This window comes from Salvelinus fontinalis, chromosome 33 (assembly GCF_029448725.1).
Source record: "Salvelinus fontinalis isolate EN_2023a chromosome 33, ASM2944872v1, whole genome shotgun sequence".
Taxonomy (NCBI): domain Eukaryota; kingdom Metazoa; phylum Chordata; class Actinopteri; order Salmoniformes; family Salmonidae; genus Salvelinus; species Salvelinus fontinalis.
The window spans coordinates 10,228,965-10,240,827 of record NC_074697.1 but is presented as its reverse complement, the minus strand read 5'-3'; the positions used below and the strand labels follow the sequence as shown (position 1 = coordinate 10,240,827).

General features: G+C 43.0%; 1 protein-coding gene across 6 annotated transcripts in view; it reads left to right on the top strand.

Moving 5' to 3' along the window:
* Positions 1–11,863, top strand: part of gria4a (glutamate receptor, ionotropic, AMPA 4a) — a 213,281-nt gene that overhangs the window by 182,813 nt on the left and 18,605 nt on the right. For all 6 annotated transcript variants that reach the window (XM_055896675.1, XM_055896676.1, XM_055896677.1 and 3 more), the window contains exons 14-15: positions 9,694–9,892; positions 11,364–11,611. In XM_055896675.1, the coding sequence (XP_055752650.1) occupies positions 9,694–9,892; positions 11,364–11,611 (447 nt within the window). The remainder of the gene's footprint in view (positions 1–9,693; positions 9,893–11,363; positions 11,612–11,863) is intronic.

Here is an 11,863-nt window from a genome sequence, read left to right as displayed (position 1 = left end):
CAATCTATTCAAACAGGTTAGTTCAACTGTCTTGTCTGTAGTTACCAATCTATTCAAACAGGTTAGTTCAACTGTCTTGTCTGTGGTTACTGTTACAGGTTTTGGTTTTTCCATTTATGTTTTGAGGTTGGATTTAAGCACGTATTGCACTTTAGCACATAGGGGGAACCGATTGGTATCACCTTGTTAGTCAGCATGCGTTACAGCTGGGCTGGTTGCCATCTTGTTAGTGGGAAGGTGCAGACCCAGGTGCTATTTTAGAGTGGCTGGCCCAGTGCTCCAGTTGTCTTGAGAGATGTAGAGGGTTAACACCTTAAGTTGGCTCTCCCTATTTTGATTTCTAGACAAACAATCCTTTATCTGATCTTCCCTGTTTTCATTTTGCTCCACTTGTTTGGTTTGCTTCCGGTCTTTAAGTTTGGTTTGCTTCCGGTCTTTAAGTTTGGTTTGCTTCCGGTCTTTAAGTTTGTTGTGGGTTTTTCTTTTGTTTGTCTCTTCTTGGGCAAATTTTGTGGGCTCTCATGATGGGTGTCTTTTCGGTTCCAGTTGTTGTTGCTAGTCAACTTTCATTGGACACCCCCATGAGTGTCCTTCAGAACCCTTCCTGAAAACCCACCTGTTTCATTTTGGTTGTTGGTCAGTGACTTTTTGTTTGTTCCCTCTCTTTTTGAGTGACATTTTTGGTTTTCTTGCATGGGAACGTAACATTACCAATTTTTCCAAACTGGTTAGTTAAACTGTCCTGTCTATAGTTACCAAAACATTCAAACAGGGCAAATGCGGACAAGAAACAACAGTGTGTGCGATCAAAGGCACAAGGCCTTTGAAAACAAATGCACAGCCAGGCCAATAATGGACATAATACACACTCTCACTTTTCGTGTTGCTGTAATGCAACAAAGGTTCAAGTGGAATGCAATGATTATTGCCACAGGTTTACAGAAGGGTATTACATGGAAACTGAGAGGGATTTGTTGCATTTGAAAGCAAGACTTGTGGTTGTTTCCTGCTCTGTGTTTGAAGAGAAAGGCCCACCCTTCTCCCTCCAACTTGGGAGCCTGGGTAATCTCCTTTACCTTTAAAGAATAGTCAAAGCTTCCCTCTCCTTTTACTGTCTCTCTCTAACTCTCTTTCTCAATTCAATTCAATTCAAAGGGCTTTATTGGCATGGGAAACATATGTTAACATTGCCAAAGCAAGTGAAATAGATAAAAATGAACAGTAAACATTACACTCACAGAAGTTCCAAACATTACAAATGTCGTATTATCTATATATACAGTGTTGTAACGATGTGCAAATAGTTAAAGTACAAAAGGGAAAATAAAAAAAACATAAATATGGGTTGTATTTACAAAGGTGTTTGTTCTTCACTGGTTGCCCTTTTCTTGTGGCAGCAGGTCACACATTTAGCTGCTGTGATGGCACACTGTGGTATTTCATCCAGTAGATATGGGAGTTTTGTTTTCAAATTCTTTGTGGATCTGTGTAATCTGAGGGAAACATGTGTCTCTAATATGGTCATACATTTGGCAGGAGGTTAGGAATTGCAGCTCAGTTTCCACCTCATTTTGTGGGCAGTGTGCACATAGCCTGTCTTCTCTTGAGAGCCAGGTCTGCCTACGGCGGCCTTTCTCAATAGCAAGGCTATGCTCACCTAGTCTGTACATAGTCAAAGCTTTACATAAGTTTGGGTCAGTCACAGTGGTTAGGTATTCTGCCACTGTATACTCTCTGTTTGGGGCCAAATAGCATTCTAGTTTGCTTTGTTTTTGTTAATTCTTTCCAATTTGTCAAGTAATTCTCTTTTTGTTTTCTCATGATTTGGTTGGGTCTAATTGTGTTGCTGTCCTGGGGCTCTGTGGGGTCTGCTTGTGTTTGTGGTCAGAGACCCAGGACCAGCTTGCTTAGGGGACTCTTCTCCAGGTTCATCTCTCTGTAGGTTTTTGGCTTTGTTATGGAAGGTTTAAGAATCGCTTCCTTTTAGGTGGTTGTAGAATTTAACAGCTCTTTTTTGGTTTTTGATAATTAGCGGTTATCGGCCTAATTCTGCTCTGCATGCATTATTTTGTGTTTTACGTTGCATACGGAGGATTTTTTTTATCAATATCAATTTGGTGTTTGTCCCATTGTGTGAATTCTTGGTTGGTGAGAGGACCCCAGACCTCACAACCATATAGGGCAATGGGTCCTATAAATGATTCAAGTATTTTTGGTATGTTGCAAATTATGTTCCTTTTGATGCGTAGAAGCCCTTCTTGCCTTGTTTCTCAGATCGTTTACAGCTTTGTGGAAGTTAACTGTGGCGCTGCTGTTTAGGCCAAGGTATGTATAGTATTTTGTGTGCTCTAGGGCAACGTGTGGTCCTGGCTGAACCTTTTTTGGAACACCATTATTTTGGTCTTACTGATATTTACTGTCAGTGCCCAGATCTGGCAGAAACTGTGCAGAAAATCTAGGTGCTGCTGGAGGCCCTCATTGGTTAGTGACAGAAGCACCAGATCATCAGCAAACAGTAGTCATTTGACTTCAGATTCTAGTAGGGTGAGGCCTGGTGCTGTAGACTGTTCTAGGGCCATCGACAATTCGTTGATATGTACAGTTGAAGTCAGAAGTTTACATACAGTTAGGTATGTCATAGGAGTCATAAAATCTCATTTTTTTCAACCACTCCACAAATTCCTTGTTATCAAACTATAGTTTTGGCAAGTTCGGTTAGGACATCTTTTACAGACAGATTATTTCACTTAAAATTCGCTGTATCACAATTCCATTGGGTCAGAAGTTTACATACGCTAAGCTGACTGTGCCTTTAAACAGCTTGGGAAATTCCAGAAAATGTCATGGCTTAAGGAGCTTCTAATAGGCTAATTGACATCATTTGAGTCAATTGGAGGTATACCTGTGGATGTATTTCAAGGCCTACCTTCAAACTCGGTGCCTCTTTACTTGACATCATGGGAAAATCAAAAGAAATAAACCAAGACCTCAGAAAAAATTGTAGACCACCACCAGTCTGGTTCATCCTTGGAAGCAATTTCCAAACGCCTGAAGGTACCACGTTCATCTGTACAATCAATAGTATGCAAGTATAAACACCATGGGACCACGCAGCCGTCATACCGCTCAGGAAGGAGACGCGTTCTGTCTCCTAGAGATGAACGTACTTTGGTGCAAAAAGTGCAAATCAATCCCTGATCTGATAGGGGTGTCAGTGGGCTGACTGTGAACACTAAGAGACTCTGGATTGAGGTCAGTGATAAAGTAGTCTACAGTACTTCTGCCAAGAGATTAGCTATAGGTGTACCTACCATAGGAGTCCCCTCGAACCCTACCATTGACTATGTACAGACCCACCGTGCGACAGAGCTGCAGGAGTTGTGACACGTTTTTGTTGGTTATGTTGTCATAGTTGTGCCTAGGGGGGCATATGGGGGAGGGAAATGTTTTATTTATTTCATTTATTTTACCTTTATTTATACAGGTTTTTTCTCATTGAGATAATATCTATTTTCCAAGATAGACCTGGTCCAATAGCAGCAGAGGGAACAACGTTTCAGACAAAACAACTTACATACACTAACACAACATTAAACAAAACTATAAACACACATACAGTACAACAAATACTTTACATTAAAAACACAAACATCTTGACTAAAAACAGCAGGCCTAAAAACAATTACACTCTTCTATGATATATACATCGATCAAGTGTTTAAACTCCACCAAGATCATCACATTTTAAAATGTTCAGGAGGGAATTCCAGGACCAAGGTGCTAAGTAACTAAAACTATTTCTACCATGACCTGTTCTAATTTTTGGTACTGTTAGAAGCAAATCAGAATGGGACCGTAATTGATATTTATTTACTGACCTGACTAAAAAAGAACGTAGATAAAATGGCATTTTACCCAATATGGCCTTATAAATCAGTGTATACCAGTGTTTAAGCCTACGCAAGGTCAATGACGACCAGCCAACAGCACTGTAGAGATCACAATGATGTGTTCGACATTTCTGATTTGTAATAAACCTGAGGGCTACATGATACACTGAATCAAGTGCTCTCAGGGTAGTGGCTGAGGCCTGCATACATATAACATCACTCAAATCTAAAACCGACAGTAATGTACATCGTACCAGCTCCTTCCTGGCCTCCAGAGAAAAACAAGCCTTGTGCCGGTAATAAAATCCTATTTTCAGCTTGAGCTTCCTTATCAAGTTCTCTACATGCACAGTGAAGCTCAGCTTATCATCAACCCACACACCCAAATATTTGTACACTTTAACTTGCTCTATAGTATGTCCAGTCAATGTAGCAATGACATGATTTGTAACATGCCTGGCATTTGAAAATACCATGCATTTTGTTTTACCGGAATTTAGAATCAGCTTTAAATCATACAGATTCTGTTGTATGATGTTAAATGCTCTTTGGGCATTTTCAAAAGCTAAAGATAAACTACTACCACTTGAATAAAGAACAGTATCATCTACATAAAAATGAACATCCGCTGTTTCAACAAGATCCCCAATGTTGTTGATATACAAAATGAACAACAGTGGGCCCAAAATAGAACCTTGCGGAACACCTGAGCACACCTCTATGGACTCAGATTTACAACCATCCGCCATTACACATTGTGTACGATTTGATAGGTAATTTATAAACCAATCTAGAGCATGACCCGTAATTCCACAACATTTTAACCTTTGCACTAACACAGCATGGTCCACGGTGTCAAAAGCCTTCGACAAATCAACAAAAACAGACACACATTGTAACTTCTTATCAAGAGCACAGTGGATGTCATTTAAAACCTTCAATGTTGCTGAAACAGTGCTGTGGCCAGACCTAAAACCTGATGGCATTCCATTTAAGATGTTGTTTTCTTGGAAGTAGCTGCCTACTAACTAAGGACTCCAGTACCTTTGACAGTGCAGACAATTTTGATGAATGCTGTCACCTCCAGGTAGGTGTTTGTCCCCCTGTGTGCTGAGGGTGTCAGGTTCTTGTCCGGTTCCGGCATTTAGGTCGCCACAGACTAGTACATATCCCTGGGCCTGGAAATGATTGATTTCCCCCTCCAGGATGGAGAAGTTGTCATCATTAAAGTATGGGGATTCTAGTGGGGGGATATAGGTAGCACACAGGAGGACATTTTTCTCTGTTAAGATCATTTATTTTTTTAATTTCTAGCCAAATGTAAAATGTTCCTGTTTTGATTAATTTAATGGAGTGAGTTAGGTCTGCTCTATACCAAAGTAGCATACCCCCTGAGTCCCTTCCCTGTTTCACACCTGGTAGTTTGGTGGATGGGACTACCAGCTCTCTGTAACCTAGAGGGCAACCAGTGGGTCTGTCTCCTCTATACCATGTTTCTTGTAGGATGACAATGTCTGTATTTATGATTTCTTTGATGAAGTCCAGGTTCCTGCTCTTTAGGCCAAAGGCAGATGACCTCAGGCCTTGGATTTTTCAGGATAAGATAGTGAAGGCTTTGTGTTCCATAAAGTGTCCAATTGTTTTGGTCGTATGGTTTGGCCTAAGCCCAGTAAGTATGAGCAGAGCCTGCTGAGCATCTGGAACATGCCATTAGCTTGGGCCAGTGTAAGAGTGGGCATAGGTCTGATCTGAGGGGGCCTAAATGTGGTGTGGGCATGGTTGACTTGGGGGGGGTTGATTGGTTGGGGGTGGGGGTGTGGATGTGGCTGGTGGTGTTGTGGTCTAGATGTAGGTCCTCTCGGCGTGGGTCCTCTATGTGTAGGTACGGGGGGTTCCCGCAGGTCCGGGGGGTTCCCGCAGGTCTGGGAGAGTGTCTCGCTGGTCTGGGCGGGGTGTCTATTGATCTGTTGCTCCTGTGTGAAGTGTTGGTGCTGCGTTTGAGAGTGATGTCCTTTAGTGTCCGGGCGAAGGTGGGCATTGCTGCCTTGTATAGGTGGACCTGGTCATAAAGGCTGTTCAAGTCCAGGGTGGAGTGGTGGGCCAAGTAAACATTTGGTTTTGAGGCACAGTCACAGGAAATACTTGTGTTTACCCGCTGTATGGTAGCAGAGTGGAAGTCTTTTTGTGGTAGCAGGGTGGATATAACCACTTGTGCATTGGGGGAAGTAGAATAAGCTTTTTCTATCACTCCCTTGAGTGCTGTGGCCACCCTTTCCTGCTGTGTTCTCAGGTGGTTTGTGCCTGTGTGTATTATTATTTGGCTGGGTGACCCTAGTTGGTACTCAGACAGAAGGTCTAGGGCACGCTGGGTGTTTGGACACCGGAGTTTAGACACACTGTGTTTGGGAAAAGAGATTTGTATTAGCTGACTCAGAGTCCTTGTTGTCTAGTATCCTGTTTCCACCCCTCGGTAACATCCCCTCTCTTAACAGAGGGGTAGTGTGTTAACTTCTTGAGAATACAGGGGGTGCTGTTTTCGCATTAGCATAATTTCCTCTACAGATTAAACTGCCTCTTATTCAATTATTGCTGTTACTATATGCATATAATTAATACCATTGGATAGAAAACAATCTATAGTTTCTAAAACCATTTCAATTTTGTCTCTGAGTGAAACATAAGTCATTTGACAGCACTTTCCCTGAGCAAGAAGAAGATTGCAAGATGTGTATGCTCGCTTCAACGCTCTGCCTATATATGGTCACGCCACCTATGACCCGAAACACACTTCATTCGTCTTCCTCTGGGTGTCAAGAAGACGTCAGAGGAGAAATTTTTTGTTTATCTTGTACTGACGTGAAATAAGACCTATTTCTTTAGCGTGACCGACAACTTCCGGTTCTCTGAAACGCGCGTTTTAGAGGTGCAATTGTCTTTTGTTATGCTGCCGTTACGGATGAAAACTATCTCCGTCTCGAAGTTTGTTTGATACATGTGACCATATCATCTTAATGTATGTTTTTTCAATATAGTTTAATCAGATTATTTGAATTTTTTCGGGAGTTTTGCCGTGTTCCGTTCTGTAAATTTTTTAACTTTGGACAGAACCGTGCCAGTCGACCAGTACCTATGCTAAATGAAGAGGGAAAGTTGCCATTGTGAATGGATTGAACGACTCATCAGGACTAAGGACACCTTTATCAACATTCTGATGAAAGATCAGCAATAGTAAGACCCAATTTACAATGTTATTTCATATATCTGTCGTGCATGTGAACTGGTCGGGCGCGCCCAGCTGGTTCTGGCTGGCGTGGCTATGCTAATTTAGCGCTACATTTTGTTTTCGCTATAAAACATTTAATAAATCTGAAATATTGTTTGGATTCACCAGATGTTGGGCTTTCAATATCTGTACGCTGTGTATTTTTTTCTGAAATGTTTTAAGACAAGTAATTAGTTATATGACGTTGGTCTCTGTAATTGTTCTGGCTGCATCAGCACTATATCAGATTGCAGCTGCAATGTAGAACTGTGATTTATACCTGAAAAATGCACATTTAAAAAAAAAAAACTATGCTATACCATAAATATGTTATCAGACTGTCATCTTATGAATTTGTTTCTTGGTTAGTGGCTATATATATTTTCATTTAGTCGAATTAGTGATAGCTACTGACGCAGGAAAAAACTGTTGGAGTAAAAAAATGGTGTCTTTTGCTAACGTGTTTAGCTAATAGATTTACATATTGTGTCTTCCCTGTAAAACATTTTAAAAATCTGAAATGGTGGCTTTATTCACAAGATCTGTGTCTTTCATTGGGTGTCTTGGACTTGTGATTTAATGATATTTAGATGCTACTATTTAATTGTGACGCTATGCTAGCGATGCTAATCAGTGTGGGGGGGGTGGGGGGTGCTCCCGAATCCGGGTTAGGTACTCGGTAGAGGTTTTAATATAGCACTGTGCCATGCCAGGGGATGGTCTGTGTGGAAGATGAGGTTGCTGATGTTCCCATTTTTATAATAGTTAGCAAAAAGTGTCTCTTGATTTTCCATAAGGAGATTCATGTTGTACTCTTTTCTTGTCTTATTATTCTTTACACACTGTATGTTAATTACCTCTGAACAGCGGGAGGCAGCTTCTAAGGCCTCTCCATTTGGTTGGAGTAGACTGTACGACTCTTCTGCCATTGTTGTGCTAAAGGTATTTGACACCTCTCACTTGACACGTCAATGCTAATTGAAGTTGTATCAAGCTTGGCAGCCTTAATTTAGCATTCAGTCCTTATAAAGTAATGTAATGTATTTTTCTTTTTGGCTTTTGGAAATAAAATATAGCTTCAGATTAAACATTACTCACTCAGTTCCAGGTTGGATGGTATTTTCAGGTTTCTGTTGATTTCCAGAGAATTTGCTGTATAGAATAATAATCTTTGGTAGTTGTAAACCTTCCAGGTGATTCCATAATTCCGTCCAAAATCAGGTTGTAGGTTTTGAGTTTTGATTTGAAGTGAGGGTTATGATGTAGAGGGCAGCATCCTGTATGTGTTCCTGACAAAACAATCCAAGTTTATCTAACTCTAAATCTATTTTTTAAAGAACATGCTGAAAAATGCAAGAGCTCATCTGCTCTCGCTCTCTTTCTCTCTCGCTCTCTCGCTCTCTCTTTCTCTCGCTCTCTCGCTCTCTCATTCTCTACCTCAAATAAAACAAACGGAGAGATTGTTAGGGGAAATTAAAGAGTGCACTCATGCTTTGTTATCTTTTGTTCTGGTGATGGTTGAATTGATGTTGAACTGATGTTAAAAACTGATGTTAATAGATTGATGTTGAATGCTTTGACTGTGGTGCTGCTCTCACTGTGGTGCTGCTCTCACTGTGGTGCTGCTCTCACTGTGGTGCTGCTCTCACTGTGGTGCTGCTCTCACTGTGGTGCTGCTCTCACTGTGGTGCTGCTCTCACTGTGGTGTTGCTCTCACTGTGTTGCTGCTCTCACTGTGGTGCTGCTCTCACTGTGTTGCTGCTCTCACTGTGGTGTTGCTCTCACTGTGTTGCTGCTCTCACTGTGGTGTTGCTCTCACTGTGGTGCTGCTCTCACTGTGGTGCTGCTCTCACTGTGTTGCTGCTCTCACTGTGGTGCTGCTCTCACTGTGGTGCTGCTCTCACTGTGGTGCTGCTCTCACTGTGTTGCTGCTCTCACTGTGTTGCTGCTCTCACTGTGTTGCTGCTCTCACTGTGGTGCTGCTCTCACTGTGTTGCTACTCTCACTGTGGTGCTGCTCTCACTGTGGTGTTGCTCTCACTGTGTTGCTGCTCTCACTGTGGTGTTGCTCTCACTGTGGTGCTGCTCTCACTGTGGTGCTGCTCTCACTGTGTTGCTGCTCTCACTGTGGTGCTGCTCTCACTGTGGTGTTGCTCTCACTGTGTTGCTGCTCTCACTGTGTTGCTGCTCTCATTGTGGTGCTGCTCTCACTGTGGTGCTGCTCTCACTGTGTTGCTGCTCTCACTGTGGTGCTGCTCTCACTGTGGTGCTGCTCTCACTGTGGTGCTGCTCTCACTGTGTTGCTGCTCTCACTGTGGTGTTGCTCTCACTGTGGTGTTGCTCTCACTGTGGTGCTGCTCTCACTGTGGTACCAATGAAGCAAAACATATTTCAACTCTGGAGTTCAACTTAGATAACCTTAATTGACTGTTTCTCTGTTTACTGCACACTTATCAGTGAGAAACATACATTTCTCTCACCTCTTCTCCTTCATCCCATCTTTATTTTCCTCCTCTCCACTCTCCCTTCCCCCCTGTCTCAGGTCTCTGTCGGGGCGTATAGTGGGGGGCGTGTGGTGGTTCTTCACTCTCATCATCATCTCGTCCTACACGGCCAACCTGGCTGCTTTCCTCACAGTGGAGAGGATGGTATCGCCCATAGAGAGTGCTGAGGATCTGGCCAAGCAGACGGAGATCGCCTATGGAACACTGGACTCAGGCTCCACCAAGGAGTTCTTCAGGGTGAGTACACACACACACACACACACACACACACACACACACACACACACACACACACACACACACACACACACACACACACACACACACACACACACACACACACACACACACACACACACACACACACACACACACACACACACACACACACACACAGACAAGCTTGAACACACACACACATACACATACACATACACATACACATACACATACACATACACATACACATACACATACACATACACATACACACACACGCTTGCTCACATAAGTGTGTGTATGTGGATAGTTGGGGCCTGGCAGTAGCAGACAGTGTGTGCATCTGTGTGCAGCGTTAGTATCATCAACATAACAGGCTAGAATCTGTGGAGGGTGAAGAAGCTTTTTACTCTGAGAGGGATTTACCACCATTCATTTAGTGTGAGTGTGTGCGTGTGCATATGCGTGTGTGTGTGTGTGAGGGAGTATGTATTTTTCCCCGCTGATTTCTTAAAGCAGGAAGGTAAGTTTATGATTGTCACTACATTGAAAATATGGCATTGTTTGTCCTGGCAGACAGAGAAAGACAGAGGGATAGATACAGAGAAGGAGAAAGAAAGAGGGAGGGAGGGAGAGTAATGGGGGTGAGGCTCGCTGGTCCTGACGGAAGTGACTGACATTATTATGGGATAGGTGTCCGTCATGCCCCAGCAAATCCGGGCCAGGCAGGCACACGCACACACACACACACACGCACACACTGGCATCTCTACTCCAGACTGTGGCTCATTGGCTAAGGCTGAGGCTTATCGTGTCCTAAAGGAGACAGGGAATAACAGTTCATAACGGAGAGAGAGAACAAAGACAGGATAAAAACAAGGGAGTAACAAGACGGTTGTGGAGAATGACAGTTTGTTCCCCAGCTTGTTATTTTCATTCCTCACACACACTCACACACACACACACACACACACACACACACACACACACACACACACACACACACACACACACACACACACACACACACACACACACACACACACACACACACACACACACACACACACACACACACACACACACACTGCAGCACACCAAGGTCAAGCATAAAGTTGTGTGTGTATAACAGGGTCTGTTTAGAGACAGAGACAGCAGCACCAGTTGATACAGCTATAACACACTCATAGACAGACCCACGTCCTACAATAACACACTATCCACTAGCAGTTGGGTTCCTGCTTTGTCTCATTTCCACGCTGCTTAGATCATTTCTCACTCTCTCACTGCATTCTAATGAATGCCCTGTGAAGAGCATCTGCAGATGACTGTACATATTTCAGGACCAGTGATCATTGCAGCTGTGAGGACCTGTACCAATAATTCAGCTTTACACATGAAATGAATGAATGAATGAATGGATGGATGGATTGATAACTAACCCTAACGCTAACCTTTAACCTCTTCTCTTTACCTTTCCTTCTCTCAGAGGTCAAAGATTGCTGTATATGAGAAGATGTGGTCCTATATGAAGTCTGCTGAGCCCTCTGTCTTCGCTAAGACCACAGCGGAGGGCGTGGCTCGCGTCCGCAAGTCCAAAGGGAAGTACGCTTTCCTCCTGGAGTCCACCATGAATGAGTACACGGAACAACGCAAGCCCTGCGACACCATGAAGGTTGGAGGCAACCTGGACTCCAAGGGATATGGCATTGCCACACCTAAAGGCTCACAGCTAAGGTGGGTGGAGTAGTATAACTGATGTTATGGTATTCCACCTACCCTGGTGTGCCTTTTATATGGATCACTTAGTAGTGTCTTAGTCTGGTCTATGTCTGTTGCCTTTTCTCTTTCTGTCTGTCTGTCTGTCTGTCTGTCTCTGTCTCACTCTCTCTCTTGTTAGTTTCTCTTTCTTTCTTTCTTCCTCTCTCTCATGTTAATTTCTTTCTCTCCCTCTCTCTCTCTCTCTGTAGTTTCTCTCTCTTTCTCTCT